Below are 22,716 nucleotides of genomic sequence, written 5' to 3'. Positions count from 1 at the left end.
GTTAATTTTGAATTTTCACCAAACAATTTCAAGTTTAACCCTAAGTTTAATATTTTGTTCTCTTCATTGTTATTAATTATAGTTGGCATGAAAAAATGTATTTTTAAAAAAACAAAATTAACCAGTTTATTAATTTTAAAACCTGGTTTTAAAAAAATATAAAATATGAGATCAATATTAACCAGATTTTAAAACCAAAAAAATAGTATATGAACTAAAACCATTAACCACAAAAAATCATCACGGTTTAAAGCCCTGGTCTACTATAAACTTGCTGTATTTTATTAATTTTCAAATTATAATAATAAAAGTTTAACTAAGATTTAATTTGTAGTGATTGACAAAACCTTTATTTAAATTAATATCATCTTTCTTAACATAAAAATAATAAAATTAAAACAATAAAACATTATTTAAATGGTTCAAATATAATATAAGTTAAAATAGTAGTCACAAAACTTATATAGAACACAAAGGTGTGTTATAAAATAAAATTACAAAATAACAATTTTTATACAATTTGATTAATTAAAATATATATCAATCAATAAAATCTGTTTGGTTTAAATCACATTTATGTTGGACCTTGTTTACATATTAAAATATACCTAAATAAAACAAAAATTAAATAAAAATGTATCTCAAAAGCTTAAGATGAAAATGCAAAATTTAAAAATATAGATATGGATTTATGGTAAAACTTAGTATTAGAGAAATATTTATAGATAAGTAAGGAAGGTGTTAGATAGGTTTGTTTTTAGTATTTTAATAAAGAAAATGTTTTTATGTTTAAAAAACTAGATAGATTATAGCATTTAATTAAAAACAAACACCAATAAACTAATGCGTGGGCAATAATTAATTATCAAGCATGCTTAGGAGAAGGTTAAGCATGAAGCAATATAATTTTCATAAATCTTACTTATTCAAATATTCTTACAGGACCTTAATGCCTGAATTATTTTTTTCAGGAACTAATCTATTTACATCATTCCTTGACATAAAATGTTTCTGATAACCCTAATCATAAACATAACATTTGACTATTAATTAAAATACAATTTTTAGTTTGTTGAAACAAACTATTAATATTCAAAATATATTATCATTAGTATATCAATGATAGTAAACAGTATTTTATAATACACACAAGTTAATAATTTGTTAATCGCATTGATTTTTTCCTTACATTTTTCAAAAATGTACACTTATAAAATTATTGTAGATAGTTAACTCATCTTTCAACAATTTTAAAACATATTTAATAGAACTAATATTAATTTTAGTTAATAATCTATACAATTAAGTATTTGTTTTAATTTTACCTTGCATTCTAAACATTCTACTGTGTCTGGTTCTCGAGAACAAGAGAATTCTGAAATATGTCCACATTTCATTATTATAGGAATCAAATGTGTACATGAACCACAATTTACACCACATGGTTTTTTGCATAAATGCCTAAATAAACAATTTAAGTTGGGTTTTTTACATATTTGGTTACAATTAAATTGTTCAAAGCAATTTTTCTCGAGTGTATGCCCACAACTTAATGTTTTTTTTACCTAGAACATAAACAATTATCAAAAATTAAGATAATTTAAAAATTGTTAAATGGATATTGAATAAAAAGAATAAACCTTCATATAGCATTTCATATTTTCTATATCACAGCACTTTCCTTGAACAATATGGCCACAATCACTCATTTGATTAATTAACACTTGGCATGAACAGTCTTCATAACACATTTTAAGACATTTATGATCTCTAGGGCATTTCCTAAACATAACATGTTTGATAAATCAAGCTCTGAGTCTTGTTCCCCTTTCAGTTAGGTGTGATAATTTTAATAAATCAGCGTCTGATTGAAGGTTAAGTTGATGCCCCAAGGCTTCTTAGAGAACTTAGTTTTCGTATCCTAGTAACACTAGGCTTCAGTGTATTTTTAAATACCCACCAATAAATCTAACTTCTCCAGGAATGCCCCACTTTTAAGGATGATGCATAATGCAAATAATCATATAGACTATTAAACCATGTTTAGAACAAAGGCTCACATTAAAAAAAAAAAATGTTGTTTCATATCATTTACACCATGTTTTATTTATTTATTATTATTTTTTCCTCTTTCTAATATTAAAGTTAGTATAAGTTATGCATTTTATATATTGTTATATGTTTTTATATGTTATCTATGTATTTCTTGTCTGTTAATTTTGTAAAAGCCGTCTGGCGTTGATTATAATAAATATAAATATAAAATATAAAATAAAAATAACATAAAAGAATGCTATTTAAATATATTTATTAGCCATTAATTAAAAATTCTTACCTATTACAGACATTTGAACACTTAACCATTAAATGGTCCCTATCTTCAACATGACATAATTTCTTACATAAATGGCCACAAGAAAGTTCAACATTACATTTTAATTGACATGCAGTCAACCTTTGAAAATCTGAATGATTTGATACACTTCCTAAACATTTGTTATGAATTTGACACTTCAACAATAATTTTGGGCCTATATAATAAACACAAAAATAATCACCTATTTATTAGCTTAATACATAGTAAAAAAAACTGTACCTTTTGGTAAAAATAATCATGTATTCAATACGCATTCAATTTTAGATAGATTAAATGTATAATTTATTTTTATTTAACAATTAATTGCCTTATAAGATAAGGTTAATTTATTGAGTTAAATAATTTAATGGCAATATATAAATACAAATAAATTCTTACCTAATGCATTTATATTACTCAAGTATTTTTTAATACTACTCCACAATTTACTGACTCTAGCAAGTAATTTCAAATCACCAGCAATATAAAAACCCAATCTAGCTCTAGATAAGGCAACACATACTCTATTGTTGGTTTTCAAAAATCCAATACTGTAATTATTATTACTACGCACCAATGACAATAAAACAATTTCATTTTCTTCGCCTTGATAACCATCCACTGAAGAAACTCTAATGTCTGCCAAATGTTCAAAAGGTGGTGATTTAATCAACTAAAACAATACAATATTATTAAAAATGGAAAACAAAATGACATATGTATGCTTTATTTTACATTAGAAATGTATACAACTTGAGCATTATACATTGCCATAATAGTAATATCTTCTGGATAATATCCTTGCTTTAATAGATAATTTGCCAATGCAACCAAATATTTTGCTTCAGCACTATTAACAAAACTGGACAACTCATAATTCTAATAAAATCAACATATTAAATAATTATTTTAATAATAAAATTTAAGTTTGAAAATTCTACTTTTTCTTCATGAACATTGTGAGTCATGCAAAATAAATTCATGTAAACTCCTTTAACATTTGGTCGTTCCATAACAGATGCATGATTTCTTAAATGTGGATAAATAACTGGTGCAACTAAGCCTGCAATTTCTGGTCGCATGCGATGTTGTTCTGCTAATACATATGATGGAATTTTATTATTTACCATACGTTCAAACAATGAAATGTCAAGTCGATATTTTTTGCCTATGATATGATTAGCTGTTTGAGGACGCAGTTGTTTATGATCACCTAATAAAATACAAAATTTATAATATTTTATGAAACTTCAACATTCAATCATCTTCTAACAGTACAAGCAAACTTAGAAATTTTACTAATTTAATTCACACAATTATAATTATATTATAGTCCAGGGATGTCCAAACCGTCATAGACTTTTGCGGCTCACATCTTATCGTAATATTTTTACAAAAAAAAAATGTTTTAATATGATATTATTGTATATTTATGTATGACCTTTTTTTTTTTTACATTTTGGCTCTTTTATATTTATTAATATATTTGGTGGCTCACGAGTCTTTTCTTGCTGGCCACCCCTATTATAGTCTACAGAATTAATATAAATTATAAATGTTATAACTTTAAAAATATACAAAAAATATTCTATGTTTAAATCATAAATTGAATGCCTTACCAATGAGAATAAGATGTTCACAATATTCTGACAATGATGCCACAATGTGAGGTTCTAAAACCTCTGCTGCTTCTTCAATTATAACTAATAAATATATAAGTAATTATGAAAGAAATATTTTTATATAATTATTATGATTAAACATAAATTATATTTACCAATTGGACATTTAAGATTTTTAAGCAAATATCTATTTTTAGCAGCGGCAGTTGTTGTCATACCAATCACATACTTATTTTGAACTGGTTTCAAATATCCAATCGACTTAAACTTGTTCATATCTCGTCTACATTGACGAGTAGTACTTTTTATATTTTCAATATTATTATACTCTTTTGTTATATATAAACGAATCCAATAATAATACAATAACCATCGATCTCTTTTTTCTAATAAGTCACGGTTATTCCGATTTTTAAATTTTTCAGAAGATCCGGATTTATACAATTTTAAATGTTTGGCTATGTAATCTTCTATGGTTCTCATTAATTGTAATGCATTTTCTAAATCTTTTTTTTTAGAATCATCTTTTAGATTATAACTCGTATTATTTAGTTGACATTGAATTTGGGTACAATACAGTTTTATACTCTTCAAAGTTATACAATATATTTTTTTATTAGTTTTATTTTTATCAAGTTTTGAGAATCGGGTAGCAAGTAACTTATCTTTTTTTAAAAAATCTATTGGATTTATACCATTCACGGATGAAATACCATGTAACAACCATGCAAGTAAATCATATGAATCTTGAAACCATGTATTAAAACCATTTTCGTTAAGCACTTGCATAAGTAAAGACAAATCAACTACACCTTTATTGTGATCAACTTCTTTAATATTAAGCAGATGCTGATTTTCGTTTTGTATTGAAGCTTTTACGTCTCGTCTGGCATCTACATATATATTGGCACATTCATCCTTGCGAGCAACACTCATTGTTGGAATATAGTTCACTAAAATATCACTTTTAGTTCCACGCCCAAATCTTGAAATATTTCTTGTTATTTTCCATATACCCTCAAGAAATTGATCCAAGGCATGATTTGTCATACATACAACCATAATAGGATGGTTGAGTTTATTTGTATCATACATATTTTCAATAATAACCTTTACAATTTCTAATCCAATGTAAGTCTTACCAGTGCCGGGTGGTCCTTGAATCATAGTAAATTCTTTAGTTAAAGCCCCTTTAAATGCTTCATATTGATTGATATCCATGTTAAGTATTTCAGCTGACGGCCATTGGTCATTTTGAAGAATATCAAATGTAATCCCATTAATAGTATAAACAGAATTTCCTGTTAAATAACTAGGATATGAAATTTCTTTAATACCATGTATAATATAATTCTTCATTGGGAAATTTGTTTCACACAAGTCTTGAAATACTCCCAAAACATATCTGTAAGGTTCATAAAAAACATCTGGCTCTAATAAATCAATTGAGTTCCATTTATTTACTTCTTCAAAATCAACAACATCGACACCAACTATCCCTTTATTTAACTTAAATGTATCAGTTACGATTCCTAAACTGAATGTAGTAAATAAATCTTTTGAAAGTAACAACAAAGCACCATTTTTAAATCGTTTACTATCTTCATAGTTAAAATTCTTAGCTTTATTAGGTGTATCAAATTGCAAATACATTGTTACAGATGAATTTCTTTTCTTTTCAATTTTAACATTACTATAATACCATAATCTGTCCATTTCTCGTTCGAGTACACTTTTATTAGCATTTATAGTTTTTAAAATATCTCTAATAACCGAAACAAAATCTTCTCGCATAAGACGGAAAAAATTATTTAGATATTCATCACAATTTTTATATGGACGATCAACATTATTTGCATATAATATTGGTGGTCCGTTGGTTATATCTTCTAATGTGGGGTAAAGTGGAATACGTCTATAGTCGTCAAAACAACTTACAGATGTCACCGTTGATGACTTTGACAAATCATTTTCTAACCATTTATACTGAAGTGTATAGTCTTCTTTTTTTTTTCTCGTCATAATGAATGGTAATAACCTAAATAAAATAAAATGTAATTTTATATTTCATATTGTAAATAAAACTCAAACAAATAATATTATATAAATTATATAAATATATTTTAAATCTGACATCTTATAATCACTATTTAATAGTTTGATACATTGACTTCTTTTAACAGACTCAATTAGGACACTATTGGAACATTTAATAACAACAATTAGTGATTAATCTTATTTAAATGTTATTAAATTAATAACAATTGATAAAATAATATAGTATTAGTATATATTTAATAAAGATACTTTGCAATTATACAAAAAAATTTTACTTTAGGTTTCACTAGTCACTGATGGCATTTTCAAAATTCCTTACAGAAAACTAACAGAAAAACAAAAACTCAACTATTACCTATCTAAAATCAAACTATTAATTAATAACTTTATAAAATTCTCTTTTTGATTTATAATATATATAAATAACACAACAATAAAACTTGTAGTTAAAACTAATATTAACATAAATGTTATACATTTATCAGTTCATGACATATTATTATAGGTCAATAAAAACAATAAATTATATTATTTGTTTTTGATTATGTAATTTTATTAAATCAAGTAAAAATTATTACAAGAATTAAAATTAATATTTACTATGAAAAATGTTAAATTTGTTAATAATAAAAAAATATACAAAGATAAGTGGAGAATATATCGTAGATACAACTAATTGTTCATACTGTTATCTTTTAAAAACTAAAATGTTAACTGAGTGTAAATTTTAGTATCTACACACTTAAGAGGTTCATTATTATTTATTAGCCATTTTTATTAAATCATGTTATTTTATATCAATATTTGTTAACCCTACCTCTAACCAAATACAAGTTTTTTCAGGTTAGGTAAGTAAATCACAAATTATTAAAAATAATATAACTATTATAAAAGATTATTTTATTACATCAATAGTTCAAAAGGTAATAAATATAAATAGTATTAAAAGAATTCTGTATACACATACATTGTCTACGTATTACCATTGATTAAAAATAATGTCTATTAACTAATAACACATCTGAAATTCTGTATAACAGTGCTGTTCAAATAGTGAGCTACCGAAAAACTGCCCAGTGAGCAATTTATAATATTTAAAATCAAATAAATCAATGGTATTACAAACACATTATAAAGCAAATTGTATGTTCTGAATAATTCATTTAATTCTGTTATGTTCAATATTAGAGTGAACTGACCTATTAACAAATATAAAATTATTATATAGTCAATATCAAAGATTTCTTTTTATACATTTCTATTTAAATAGCAGTTATGGGCAATTTTAAATTTTAAATTTTGAAATAATCTTAACTTAATTTAAAATAAAAAAACAACAAAATTTATGATTATTCACTACATAATATTTTCAATTCAGATGTTTATTCAGAATATTAATAAGAGAAAGACAATTCATGAGAGATGTAAAGTTTTTTTAAACTTTAAAAGGATACTACTTAAAATTAAAAAAAATTGACATACCTTAATTATTTTTCTTAATTAACAAATAAATTTGTAACAAAATTTCAACAATAGAAATATTGAAAAATGTATTTGAAGCCGGGTAAATCAATTTATTTGGCTAATTTAATATTATTAATTTCTAAAATGTATACAAAATTTAAAAAAAATAGTAATTGTACTAATATATTATTTACTAAGCTTCCAAATACTTATAAGTTATAAATAATATTATATTAAATTACTCGATGATAAACATTTAACACAGCTATTAATTAAAAATAGTCGATTTAATAATGAATTTTCAAAAAAGCAAAATTTGAATATGAAACTATTATTATATAGTTATTTAAATTGAATAATACCTAGCCAAAAAAATAAAAATGTTTCAAAGTAGATTACCTATATTGTAGTAATGCATGATATAACAAATTAAATTATAGTTAGAAATACAAATATTGTATTTTTAAAATTTAAATCCACTTGCAGATGAGTGAATAATAGAAGTGACCATCTGAGTAACCAAAATTCAAATTTTAAAGTTTCAATTAGAATTGAAAATTCATTAACGTTAAAGGTTAAAAGGTTTTTAAATAATAGATTGTTTACCTTAGTTATTAAAAAGTATTATTCTTCCGCTACAAAATACACAAAATATTCAGTTGGGATACGGATACAGACATACGATTATTCAAAATTCCAATAAATACTTAAATAGGTACAAATAATCAACATTTTTTTGCAAGACAATTTTCGTCATTGGCCAGTGTGTATACGTACTCGTGTAAATATATTGTAATTTTACATTGGTTATTAAACAGTGACACTAAAAAGAAAGGCAGAACACAATAATGCAATAACCATTAACCCACTTGGATTAATATGATTAAATTATAATATATAAATATACACATCCACGATGGTCTATAATTTAATAACAACTATAAAAATAAATAATCTGGGATAATTGGTATTTTAGTTTATTTTTATATTATTATATATTATAACGTATTATAACAATAATTTATGTGGTTTTGGAAAGATAATAATAAAACGTTAACATGATAAAGTACAATCAGACGCTAGCAGTTGTCGGGGGAGCAGTGGATATCAGCTGTTTGATAACTAATAATACTAGATTAGTAACAATAACCGTCAAGTACGATCTTTAAATAATAATGCTAATAACATGACAAAATTAGGGCCCTATAAAGATTTCTACAGTGCCTTAGACAAAATAAATTTATTTACGTAATTAGTAAGTAGTAACAATTAACAATTAACAATTAACAAATGACATTATCAAGTACTAAAATATAGTGTATAGGTGCAAATATTTCAACTTATAACAGAAAAGATAAATACCTAAATCCAGTAAATCCTATTTCGTAGTTTTTATTTTATGTCTATCGTAGTTTTAGTAAGAAATTCGTCGTCGCCTACCACCCATAGATAATACCTATATTATGGTACACACATTCATTATCTTTGCCATCATCACCATAAATGCCGACAATGCCGTCCGGCAACGGTAGACCGTGTTCAGTTCATATTTATATAAAATATTTCGGATCATTTGAATGATAACTACAATTTAAGATATTTGTTTTAAATCGTGATAATTACGAAGTAGGCTGCGATTTAATCATGTACCTAAAGGTTAAATTATAAACTCATATAGAAGAATATAAATAATATAATGTTATAATGGTCAATGGATAACCTTGAAACTTCAATATTTTCTTTAATATAATATTATGGTCATATATAATTAATATAATATTACTATTTATCACAAATTAAATACAATTTTAATCTATCAGAATAACCAACATACATAAATCATAGCTGTGCAGCTGGACACTTATTCAAATTTGTTTTTGGTGTAAAGAAGTGTGACAATAAAAATACATTACTCCTGTTCTGTATTTACTGTATTATAAACTATCTTGAAATTATTAGTTATAAGTTTATTACCTAAAAATGTCAGTTTTATTTCATTAGATATAAAAGAATGTTTTAAAGCAATTACATATATTTGCAGATTTATAATAATATATACCTTTTATCTATTTTCATATTCCAATATTATTTAATCAAGTATACTTTATACTTAGATACATATTTAAAGTTTTTTTACAAGATTGTATAATATTATAACATTTTAACCAAGTAACTAATCAGGGCCTGATTTAGACATTTGGCCCCTTGGCAATAATAACGTGTACAGGTTTATTCTATACGGTCTTAAATTATTAAGGTTGGATCTAAATTATTTGGTATCAATCATACAATTTAATATTTTCACTATCTTATCTATTTAAATGTGTAATTTTACATGCAATATCAAAATAAAATTGTTTTGTTAGTTCAGTTAGTTCACATAATTTTTTTCGAGTAAAGCAAATAGTAATGGTCAATTAAAAACATCCATAATTGATAAATATATATGTATTAACTAATTGAAATTGGTTGCAACACTAGTAACTTTGAACTTACTACTACTCACAATTAAATATTTGTCCACAAGTTTTTAAGGTTTTACCAACAATTGTTGATCTTATATTCTTATCAAATTCACACAATTTAAAAATACAACAAATAAATAACTGAATAAAGGTAAGCCATAAGGTACCTATCGTAACTTATAGATCAAATAAAACAAGGACGAACTAAAAAAAATCTAAGGAAAACTCATTTATAATTTTTTTAAATGTTAAAGTATATACTTTATGTTTTATAAATATTGTACAACAGTCAAAAATATTATAAAAAAAAACTATATATTGTACGTTTAAAATTAGTAACATTTTAGTTTTAAATAAGTATATGTTAATTATAAAAAAAATTTAGTTTCAAGAAATTTTAAAAATCAAAATTGAAAAAACCTGAAATAGGTTAATCAAAATCGCATTCGTATCAATAGAAGAATTTAAATATTTTTAAGTTCAAGAGAACACCATACCCACATATGTTGTATCAGTCTTGCATACAACATGGACATTTTTCGCTTAATAGAACCCACAATATGTTGTTACTGTTGTTAACTTTAATATAAGAGTAAATTAATCTATACTTAGTTAAAGTTAAAGGTTAGAACATAATCAATGATGCAGTGTTTTTTTTAATATTTTAATTTTTAAGCTATAAATATGAGCATTTTTAAGTTGTAATATTTTGTCTTACTGCAGCTACTTTAAACAAAAAGTAAACTGATTAAACAAGAAACGTGGGATCTTCATTGGTAATAGCGTCTCATCAGCTCATTTGTTATGAAATTATTTTTAAATTTGGGAACACGAAAGCATTAAAAGGACATATGAATGTACAGGGTAGAACATTGTGAAAGTTTAAAATTTAAAACTTTAAGTGTTAAATATAGTAGTTACTCTTATTATTATTGATCAACTATCATCTTATAAAGTTAGAACTTATAACTTTAAAGCTTATATAATAAGTTATATTACTCTGTATAACAGAGTCTATATATAATAATCTAATAATTATTGAGTCAAAGTCCGTAGTTTATACTGGAAAATAATAAAAAAAATAGTTATAACTTGACGTTTTCATGATGTTGAATTAATTTATTTACATTCGATTTTTTTTCATTAAATCTCCCACTTTAAAATATTATACCCATTTGATTATGGGTATTATATTTTAATGGGTGATTACGTCTGACCTGATCATAACTATAGCTATTAGAATATACGCGCTTTGCAGGATTCGTAAACAAATTAAAATGGGTGGTAAAATAATTCAGACATTGACGTTTTAAACTATAATTACTATATATTCGTATTATGTGCATGTATTATTTTATCGCCGTTCAATCGAATAAATTATTAATATTCTTCCGGAAAATTTTCCCCCCAAAACCCTGTATAGCCACCAGCTCGGCCGGTGCACTATCATCATAGTAAGTACCTCACTATACCGCGCGGCGGGATTTAGGACATCGCACTGGCGCACTCGCGTCCAAACCAGACTTGCGCCCTTCCCACTCGCTGCAGCTTATTCGGAAATAGCAGCGTTCAATATATATAACGTCAGTGCCGTCCGTATTTACAAACGCTTGTTTTGTTTTCCTTAAGTTCGAAAACAACAATTGATCGATGATACATACCTACAGCATACGATCGCGACCAACATTTGAGTTCGTTAAATATTCATAAATATTATACACTCACATTGCAGGAGTATAGTATATACATTATATTCTATACCTAATCATACAAAAATGCGCATTTTATTCATGGAATCGATAAAGGGTGAGTAACTGTGTATATAAGACCTACATTTGAAGGCACTTCGTTTTCGTGGGGTAAGCGTAGGCACTTACGTCCTACAATGTGTGTATATACTTACCTACTTCGCACTTATTGTAGATATGCAATATATTAGGTAAATTAAGTAGTATTTTAATTTGAATATTTGTTACAATATGCGCGTGTGAACATTAATAAATAATAACCTGTACTCTGCAGCATTGATATACACAGATTTGATCATTTTTAGAACTGAAATATTGAATAAAAATAGGTAACTATAAATGTATGAATCTACTATAATCATAATATTATACATTTATTATGTATTCGAAGGAGATGCCAACTGTAGGGTGAAATTCTTGAATAAGTGGATGAAATGACCAAATATGTAGAGGGATGATAATTATATTTCATTACACCTATGTATTTTATCACTAAACAGACCCCATCTTTCTCCGCCATTACTTTGACAGCTTCCGTAGTATATTTATCTTATTACGTTAATAATATACATGAATATAAATATTAGGAATCTTTAAATCATCATGCTGTACCAAAAGCTCATCGTTGGTCATTACCTGCATGTATATACATTATTATTATTATACATTAAATTATTAAAGTATAAAACTATCAACTATTTAACATATTATATTATACAGGCGATGGTGGACGACACCAGGAGTAAGACGACCGTTGGCGCGCTTTGTGAGCGGCAAACGACCACGTCCGGCGTATTAGAATGACGGTCCAGGTAGCTCTGCCCGGAAGGAGAATCGACCAGCCAGTGGGAATTGATTTGGTCGTATCGTACTATACGGTAGGAACTAAGAATACGTATGAATCACGTATTACGAATCAATCATAATATTATACCAATATATACGTAGTATAACTATAATCTGAATTTAAATACCCTAAATTTGCCAACATTTTTTATTTTATTATAAAAATATCAAAAAAATTGCAATGGATGCGTTGGCGATGGGTTTGAGCCTTGACCAGTGGAAACATCACTTTATTGTCTAAATTAATCGTTCTAAGTATATCAAAATTAATAATTTAATTTTTACCTGATAATAACAAATAATAAATATTTGAACAAAATGCCTTGATCTAAAATTTGAATAATTGCCAATTAACTTTTATTTAAAAATTCATTCAATGTATAAATATTCACTCAAAATTATAAAAAATACTTCTAAAAATTAAAAAAAAAATTCTATAAAAAGGCTAAGATTATTAAAAAATAAAAATATAATAAAAAATAGATTTTATTCTTGAAAGCATTGTCCGTGACTTCACAAAAATTAATGTTTTTTCATTCAAATTCAGACCCTAATTATTTTCTATATATTACTTTATGGTTCAGAGTATTCAGACCCAGGACAGCAGCTGTTATTGGCGTGACTATATCTGGACAGGTACAAATAAAAATACTAAAAAAGAATATGCAACTACACAAAATGAATTTTGACAATCTTTTATGCACCCTCAATAACCCACAATTAAAAATAAATACGTTTACTATTATAAATTTTAATTGTCAATAATGTCTAATTAGGATTTATTCAAATAGGTAGGTAATCAATATTATTTTTCTTTTATTTAACTATAGGTTCCTATTAAATTTTTAAATGGTTAAAATTGAATCTATAACGTAAACTTAACTTATATTCAAGATTGAAATTTTAGCTGATCTGTTGCTAACTTTGCTTAACTAATGTAAAAATTAGTCTGAACCTCTCAAGGTTCACTCCACAAATTTACGTAATTCCAATTTTTTTTTTTAAATATCCAATCTATTTGATTAGGTTCTTTCATAGGTAATTAAACAAATTTAAAACAATTTAAATAAAACAAATACTATAAATTTTTATCTATGTATTATGTAGTTGATACCTTATAGCCATGGTCCACAGAAAGAAAATATTTCCTATATAAATTATATTATTTATATTATGTATATTTAAATGTTCATTGATCAAGTGAGTGCGATTGGGAATTATTCATTTAAACATTATAATGTAACTATTAAAACAGTGTCATTTAGATTTCATAATTTATACACTTATTGGATCTTACGGACATTTTTAATAAAGTAAATTATAAAAAAAAAGTAAGGTTAGGTAAAAAATAAATTAATAAATTAAAAATTATAATAATGCTTTAATTTATAATTGTTATATATATATATATATTTATTACATCATTTCTAAATCATAATTTAACAATAAGTGCAAGTGGTAAATTTGATAGGTACTTATGTGTAGTATTCCCGGACTGTGTGTTCCTTCATTGTATACGACCTCTCCAGTTTCCACTCAAGCCAAACGACTGTAAATTTTAATTTGAACTTTTTCGGCTTATTGTATCAAATATGTACAGATGGTTGAATTGTTCAAATAAAAATAATATACCTACATTCAAATGAATGTCCTGTTCCCCGATCATCATTACATGGAACTGTCTATACGAGCCTTTGATAATTCTCGAGATATGTTAGTTTGTGTAAATACTAAATTCTAAGCCTTGACCCATAAACCAACAATTTCCTTAAAAGGATTATTTTTTAGATTGGAAATATGATTTATTTTATTTAAAATTATTTTATTGGTATACTTGCAAAAAAAAGCTTTTATTTTAAATTAACAACTATTATAAAGTTTCATAATTATTTAATATAGACCGTCAACAGTCAGCAAAATATTTTGTTTTCTCTCTCACACAGTCTGGCAATAAAAAGATAAAGAACGCCAGAACCAATTTTATGTTGTTAATTTTAATATTACAGTGAATAATTAACCTACCATCAAATTTTATGTTATAAGTCTTATGAATTTTGAACATTATCTATGTACTATATGTTTTTACGAACATAGGTTTATAATTGGTTTTTATTTTTATGCGAGGTATGAGTGTGTAAAATTGTAAAACATTAAAATTTAAAAATACTCATCAGTCATCATACACGACAGAAAAATAGAGATACCTAATGTAAAAAAAACCAACTTACAAACATAGATAATAATAAACTATAATATCAGAGCTAAAAACACAGTACACACCACTAGTTTTCCTGAACACAAATTCACTATATGTAGATACGTATTATGTATTGCGTATGCGGGGTCAAAGAAATAAAATAAATAGTGCGATGACAATATTACATATTTTTAATTATAGATTGAAGAGTCTCGTAAAGGTTTTATTTTTTGCGGTAAATGTCAAGATTCAAGGTCTATTTTCATTTTTTATAAGTATTATTCTCACACATATAAGCATGCTGAAAACTGCAGAAATCATTGAACAATAATTTAGAAATCAGTGTGTATGATAATTATTTATAATATATAATTTTTCTATTTAATATTATTCAGTGTTTTATAATTTCCAGTTGTTATAGCTACTAAAAAAATTTTCTAAAATAATTACAGTAATTTATTTATAAATAGATAACCCAATTTACATTTATATTAAATTATAAAATGCATTTTATAAAAGCATCTAAAAGGTGATTGACCAAATCCAGGATTGCAGGCAAGCAGGAATTGAACTCCCTAATATATCTATCTATTTATTTTATTAATTATATATAATCTATAAACAATAATTGGTACAAATTGTTGTGATAAATTAAAAATATATCGTAGAATTAAATTATATTTTGATTTATATAAATAAATAAAACAAATGATTAATTTTTATCCGAAAGAATTAAAATTTAAATATACCAACAAATTTAAATACCCAATGAATGAATATTTTTTAACTGAAATACATGTTACTTTAAGTATAAAAATTATTTAATTTTTTTAAATTGCATATTATTATATGGTATTATATAGAGGTACATTTGTAATTAATCATGATGTATTGACGTAATAACTAGAGAGAAAAAATTAAATTTAGTAACCCTTAATTGGTAAAAATATACCTGATATAAGACTATTTTTTAACTAACTTACTTGTAACTATTCTATATTTATCTAAATACTAGTATATATGATCATAGTATATATTATTTTAGGTAATGACTGTGGCACTCGTCAGTGGGTTCGGCCTTCTAGGTTTTTTAGCTTATTGGATCAGAAAAGCTTGCTCGTAAGTATAATGCAACTACATAGTTAATAGTTATATGTGAAAAAAAGTTATCTACTGCTACTACACCCAAAATTACCTATAGGTACTCGAATTCTCAACCAAAAATTAATTGATTAAATCAGTTAAATAATGTTAATATAAAAGTTATTATGCTGTAAATTTATTTGATTTGCATGTTTATTGAGCTTTAAGATTTATTGTCAAGTAAGCTTGAAATTAATTTTACGACACTATGAAAAAAATATTAAAAGTTAATAGTGCATATTTTAGCATATTTAGTGGTTTTGTAATTTTAAACGCATATTTTGATGATTAATAATATTTATAATACAATTTGACAATAAAACTTTTTTATGTACATTTATTTTGAGAGTTTTCACTAGATATTATTATAGGTGTTTTTCAAATCCCTAGTTATCATACGATTAGCCATTTTAACTAAAAAATATTTGTATTTATAAAAATTTCGAGAAGAAAAAAATAAGTGCATATTTTTAAAACATATTTGTACTATTATAAGTTATAATTTATAACTATAAGCGTGTAAGTGCATGCATATTTAGTACTTTTTAAGTGCATTAAGTTCCGAGTCCTAAGTTTATACAAATACTTAAACCTAAGCTATTTTAACAGTGTTGAATATATTTATACGTATTTATAGATTTTTAAACTAATATCCTATAATTATTGTACCAAAACAATAATAATTCATAAATTATTAATTGGTAATATAAATATCGTGTGTCATGAATATTAACACACATGTGGCCCACCCTACAGCCGTGTATATTTTATATATTATATACATAAATATATAATAGCCATTGGCGTACGCCGTACAACGTGTTCATGTGTGGTCCAAAGTCAACGTTACCGTTTGACTTGTATAAAGCTAAAACTCACGCGATATATTTGGGCTATTGTGTTCGTGTGCACATAGATAATGACCGTGGTTAATTCCCACAACACCATTTATATTAAAATACAGAATAAATAGAATAATACATATTATACTATGTCGACGACTATAAAACACTACAGCCAGTTTTAATATTTACGAAAACCGAACGAGCAACAGCACGCACTTATAGTGTTACAGTAACAGTGAAACGCGAAGTTGAAAAATGCCTTGGCCGATCGGTAACCGCAATAACAACAATAACAACAATACTCGTACGATCATATCCGTGTTACCACGTTCGCCTCGATCGGAAAATTGTGTCAACATTATCCCATCGTCATCGGATGCGGGATCCGGACGACCCGTTCACAGGGTGAACGGACGCGTAGCATCCCGGAAACCTGATCGCAGTGTGGTCAGATCGAGGCCTGTGTGTCCGTTTAGGTTCCGGTTTGCGTGGTGGTCCAGGCCCGAACCTCCGAAGCTTTTCGAGGAATTGTGCGACAACTGTAAAGTCGATCGCGGACACAAGTTAGGGAAACTTTATCCTCATTTTTTTTTCATCCCCTATCCCTCACAAACTCACGACAAATTTCTATTGTCAATGAATAATAACTTGGAATATAACGATCGATCACTTTCGGTTTGTTATGCATTGTAGAAATGGCAGTCGGTATCAGTACACAGCGTTGGAACCAGATTCTATGGGGCAGGAACGGATGGAACTGGAACGCAAAGCCCGACAACACGCTCAAAATGCATGCAAGCATTACTTAAGGTTTTGTCCACGATATGCTCTTTTACAACACCTCAACGATATTGGATCAAGGTGATAATAACTTGTTTGATTAGTCATAAAGTTTACAAAAAATTGATTTCGTAATAATATTATAAAAAGGTTGATAAAAAAACTTTGTGCTTGTACTTAGAGTCGATAAACATTGGTTTGTAGTACGCGACGGATCTGTCAAAACAGAACGTCTGTTAACACTTGTACCCAAAAATCCCAAAAGTGTTCTCGAGTGTACACCAGATACCAGACGTACTATACTAGATCTTTTTTTAACATTACAACATCCATACATATATCCCGTATTGGACGTTGAGTTTGTTGAAGGTGCAACAGATCCAGAAACAACATTTATTACATTAGTATTACCTTTTAACAGCAAAGGAAGTCTCAAAGATCTTATCTATAAGGTATTTTTTAATTATTATAACAATATCCTGAATATAGAAAATATAATTTATTGATACAAATAATACATTAATACAAATAATTTAGAGTTGTTGGCATGATGATTGGAGCGATAAGTATGGACAGCGCAGTGAAGGTTTGCCATTGTCACAGATACAAAGACTTGGTCGTCAGATTTTAGAAGCACTTTTATTTCTTAAGGAAAAAAAGTTTCCACATGATTGTAATTTACATTCTGGTAATGTAATTCTTCAGAATGGTGTGGCCAGGTAATAAAAAAAAAAAAAAACAGCAAAATCATCACTAAAAATGTATTAATAATTTTACAAAGAATCACAGGCTTAGAAAATTCTCTACTTGGTTTTACATCAAGAATTCAACCCATTGTTATGAGTGGTAATTTCATATTAGATGATTTCTCAGCAATTGATGTAATTTGTTTCGGTATAAAATTGTCTTAGATATAATTTGCACAAAAATCTGAAAAAATATACATTTATTTAGGTCATGTTCTATTTGAAATGGCAGCTGGGTATGAATTGCTTACTCCAGAACCCAGTGAAATTAATTTACAAGATATTGCTCACTACCCTCAGGTAAAAAAAAATAAATAATGTACATTATATTTAAAACACCATGAAAACTTGCATATTTTTATTTTAGCTATGCATTTTAATTGAAAAAATGTAACTTAACACAGTTTTATATATTTATAATTTTTCAGGTTGTTGAAATTATGAACTATGTGTTTAAAAATCCTATGGGTCAAGTTCCTACAATTGAACAGTTAGTAATGACTGAATTCTTCAGAAATATTGATCTCAGAGAAATGCGTGCAACATCTTGGCCTGTGAGTATTTATAAATAATAGTTCATATTTTATGATTGGTACATAAAATGTTTAAAACTAATATACATAAATAATATTCTTTTGCATACATTTGCAGCTATTACAAGCCAAAATGACAGCTTCCTCATCACAGTTATTAGAAACTGTTAGAAACAGAAATAGTAGCAAAAGTGACTCGTAAATATTTATATTCAAAAATTCAATAAATATACTAAGTTACTAATAATGAATTTATAATATATTATAGGACTCCAAATAATCATGAAATAACAGAAACAAGTACTAAAGAAAATCTACAAATCAGAAAACTATCAATGTAAATAAACAAATTACCTAAGTTATTTAAATTAAAATGTTATATTTCATTTGTTATATGAATAACTTACAGGAGAAGTAAAAGTTGTGACGATGAAAAGTATTCTCATGCAACAGAAAGAAAATCAAATTTTGTTGGTGACAAAGAGTGCTTGGTAATATATAAAAATTTCCATTTTTTTCCTATACCAATAAATTGATGAAAGAAGTATAAAATTGTAAACAATTTTTTTAGGAACATCGTGGCTTATCATTGTATCACCGACAACAGTCACTAGATTTCCAGTTTTTGGGATAATATAGTCGTCTAGTTTGTCTATTAATTTTAGACTGACACTTATTTTCTATTTCAAGCAATATATTTTTAATATTTAAAAATTGTTACTAGACAATTATATCTAATGCTTACCAGTCATCATCAGAATCAAATTCAGCTTGTGGATCCTTAGACCATGATCCATCAGAATTTTTAATCCAACCAATTCTGTGAACATTGTTAGCAATAAAAAGACATGTCAATATTTTATGATTTTTATGTTTACTATTTTAAAACATTTCTTCAGAAATATATTAAAAATTTGTTTTATACTGACTCAATTTCCTTTTTAGTTGAAGTCTGTGTAGATTGAGAGATATTCATCAGCACATTTTTTGACACTGGGCTATCTGAAGTAGAAACCAAACGCTGATATGGATGCTTTTTTGCACGGTTTATAACATTTTGTAAAGATGGTTTTTTTTTCATTGAAGATACATAACGTGAAACAATGGAAGATTCTTTAGTATCTGAATCTAAAAAAATAATAATAATTAGAATAAATACCAAAAGTGTTTTAAGTAAATTAATATTATTACCATTTTCTGGTAGTTCCAATTTTGTTTTACGTTCTGTTGAACTAGCATGACATTTTGATGAACCAAATGATTGAACACAGTTTTTTTGTTGTTGTTTAATTTTAATTAATTCCAATTCTTCCTTTCTTTCTAAATATTTACTAAGTTCTAAACATAGAAAAATATAATTATTAAATAAAAATTATTTGTAAATTCCAAAAAATAATTAAATTTTTTATACAAAAAATGTATTTAGTATACTACTTTAAATTTAAAATATAATTATTATTAAATTATAAGTGATAGTTGACTATCATTACTTATTGATAGGTGGCTTAAATAGTTCAGCAAACAACAATTAAGTATTTTATTTAAATGAGTTACAAGTATAACCAAATAACTAATTTCTATGAATTTGACTTAATTTATACAATTAAGTTACTTTAAATTTTAAATTTTTTTGTTTCATTTATTAAAACTACATATACCCTATCTTAACAGAGAATAATCAGTTAATTGACCGAATGTTGTCTATTTCTGCGCATCTCCTACCAATGATCCATACTATTGGATGGTCTCCAAATTAAATATAATAATATTACTAATTAGGAATATTAGTTGTGTATGTTTGTATAATGTCTTCAGGAAATATCGGATAGCAAGGTGTGGAAAATTTGGCCTCACCACTGCCTGAGCAGTCAATCGATATGCATGAAAGTGATTATTCTCTTTTGATACAGGGTTAGGAACTTGTCAGCTTAAACCTATTTAATACCTAACCATGTCAATAGATTGTTGAAAATATAATTCATTAAGATTTTATTTTTAAACATACCACTTAAATGTTTTTTTCCTTTTCTGTGAATTGAGAGCACATTAATAGTATCAAAAATTGGTCTTTGAATACAAATCATACAAGTCAATTTCCCATTGGACAATAATTTAGCTTCACCATCTGGTATTTGAATGCCAAGTAGTTCTCTGATTCTTTGAGACTATTATTTAACATAATAATTATAAAATTATAATTACACTATGAATTTAATAATAAATAAGTAATTAAAATTGATAAGGTACCTCAAGACTTTTGAGTAAATCACTGCCAGATCCATCACATACACGTTTAAATGACATTATAAATGTGATTATTTTTAAGCTACTAAATATAACTAAATTAAATTAAATAAATTATAAAAGATTACCTGAAAAAAATAAAAAAAATAATTGAAAATTATCAATAAAGTAATGCAAACAAAAATAAACATACGATGAGAAAAAATTGTATTTTTGTTTTTTGATACAATGTTTACAACACTCTCCAGCTCTTGAACTGTTTCTCCAAGATTGAATACAGTCTATAAAAATTAAGATTCAATTACATAGAACAAATATTTATTTAATATTTATCATAAGTAATACTGACCTTATCCGAACAATCAAATGTTGTTTCAATAGTACTTAATTTACCACGTACGTTTTGTACTTCATCTAAAATATTCTTTACGCTTAGGTCGATGTCATTTTCTTTGCATGTCAGGTTTATCTGAAATAAATACATTTACTACCTAAATATATCTTATAATAAATTAATAAGTATATAAAATAATAATATAACATATTTTGTACATTTTTTTATGATTCATTTATTAAAAAATTAGTTATAAACAAAAAATAGATGTTATGAATATCAGTGATAAAATTCAATTGCATAAATGAGTAACTTGGAATAAATTTGAAAATGAGGAGTCCTTTCAATTTTGCTAATATCTTACTTGATTATTTATTTTTAATCTAGCAGCAGTTAAAGTTAACTGTTTTAGTTTACGAGAAGCATTACAACAATGTCTTAATGATGAGCCCAATTCCACTTCAAACTTGTTGGTACAAGATAAATCAACTATAAAAAACAATTAAAACAATTTATGAGTAATCAGTTTAAATAAACAATAGTATAATAATACTGCAGTTTTAAAATTTTCATAATTATCATAATTCGTGGCTTTAAAAATCCAATAACAGAAACAAACTACAAGCCCACACTTAGTACTATCTGGAATACTTTTCAATCTCCTTAGGTTATGACAGAGTGCTGATATAATACACTTGAAATTTAAAATGTTAACATACAAAATAATACATGAATATATATATGTTTAAATATTAATTTTTATTCAATTAGTCCTAAATAGTAAGTACACCGCCATCGCTACCACCAACATAACCAATTATATTATTTTGTTATACTCACAATCATCAGCCATGAGAAAAGTTGAATAAATTAAGCAATAGAATGAAATTAAGTATTAACTACTAAACTATTAAGTATTTATTGTTACTGTTTATTATTTCAGTGTACACTTTACACTCGCACTATACAACGTTCAAGACAAATGTTATCAACAAATAAAAATAGTAAATAAAAACCGTGGTGGTTTAACGACTTCTGGAGTAACGAATAACGACTTTTTAGTTTTTGCTTAATCTTGAGAATAATTGAATGATAGGAAACCACCTCGATAGGAAGTATGGAGTAAAGAGTATAATATGGAATATGTCCTTATCATTTTTCAGACAACCGCCAATCACCGCACGAACTGACGATCCGTAGTATGCGCTCCAAACAGTAGTGACAGGACTGACAAACTATATTATCCTTATTATGACAAGATTTTCATGATTATTCTTCTATAATATATATATAAGAAGAACTGGCGTTTATTATAACGACACTATTTAGTATTTA

General features: G+C 26.0%; 3 protein-coding genes across 8 annotated transcripts; 1 reads left to right on the top strand and 2 right to left on the bottom strand.

Annotated features, from left to right (window-relative positions):
- Positions 1–441: 441 nt before the first annotated feature.
- Positions 442–8,490, bottom strand: LOC113549689 (NFX1-type zinc finger-containing protein 1-like). 5 transcript variants are annotated; one of them, XR_003404946.1, is made up of 11 exons: positions 6,513–6,533; positions 4,134–6,016; positions 3,976–4,059; positions 3,298–3,569; positions 3,092–3,235; positions 2,756–3,029; positions 2,336–2,531; positions 1,641–1,782; positions 1,326–1,461; positions 923–1,020; positions 442–608 (listed from the first exon to the last, which is right to left on the bottom strand). XR_003404946.1 is itself a non-coding variant. In XM_026951097.1 (11 exons), exons 2-10 carry the CDS (start codon positions 5,998–6,000, stop codon positions 937–939), a joined length of 3,303 nt encoding a protein of 1,100 aa, XP_026806898.1. In that variant the 5' UTR covers positions 6,001–6,016; positions 8,107–8,490; the 3' UTR covers positions 442–608; positions 923–936. The 5 variants fall into 5 exon arrangements, 4 of the variants coding, with proteins under 4 accessions (XP_026806898.1, XP_026806899.1, XP_026806897.1 ...); XM_026951097.1 differs by lacking the exon at positions 6,513–6,533 and adding an exon at positions 8,107–8,490 and having other exon boundaries at positions 1,326–1,565; XM_026951098.1 differs by lacking the exon at positions 6,513–6,533 and adding an exon at positions 7,900–7,950 and having other exon boundaries at positions 1,326–1,565.
- Positions 8,491–11,535: 3,045 nt separating this feature from the next.
- On the top strand, positions 11,536–19,660 carry LOC113548541 (slowpoke-binding protein). The gene is made up of 13 exons (XM_026949482.1): positions 11,536–11,771; positions 12,434–12,591; positions 15,802–15,875; positions 17,438–17,605; positions 17,706–17,976; positions 18,062–18,243; positions 18,306–18,418; positions 18,479–18,570; positions 18,699–18,824; positions 18,922–19,001; positions 19,072–19,140; positions 19,213–19,294; positions 19,375–19,660. Exons 2-13 carry the CDS (start codon positions 12,514–12,516, stop codon positions 19,435–19,437), a joined length of 1,398 nt encoding a protein of 465 aa, XP_026805283.1. The 5' UTR covers positions 11,536–11,771; positions 12,434–12,513; the 3' UTR covers positions 19,438–19,660.
- LOC113548542 (sodium channel modifier 1-like) lies at positions 18,272–21,480 on the bottom strand. 2 transcript variants are annotated; one of them, XM_026949484.1, is made up of 8 exons: positions 21,397–21,480; positions 21,241–21,328; positions 21,051–21,175; positions 20,809–20,968; positions 19,995–20,141; positions 19,733–19,931; positions 19,549–19,623; positions 18,272–18,454 (listed from the first exon to the last, which is right to left on the bottom strand). In XM_026949484.1, coding segments are annotated over exons 3-8 (639 nt in total). In that variant the 5' UTR covers positions 21,108–21,175; positions 21,241–21,328; positions 21,397–21,480; the 3' UTR covers positions 18,272–18,453. The 2 variants fall into 2 exon arrangements, with proteins under 2 accessions (XP_026805285.1, XP_026805284.1); XM_026949483.1 differs by lacking the exon at positions 18,272–18,454 and having other exon boundaries at positions 19,545–19,623.
- Positions 21,481–22,716: the final 1,236 nt, after the last annotated feature.

The sequence above is a fragment of the Rhopalosiphum maidis genome, chromosome 4, assembly GCF_003676215.2.
Source record: "Rhopalosiphum maidis isolate BTI-1 chromosome 4, ASM367621v3, whole genome shotgun sequence".
In the NCBI taxonomy this organism is placed as follows: Eukaryota; Metazoa; Arthropoda; class Insecta; order Hemiptera; family Aphididae; genus Rhopalosiphum; species Rhopalosiphum maidis.
This window is presented reverse-complemented; position numbering and strand designations above follow the sequence as displayed.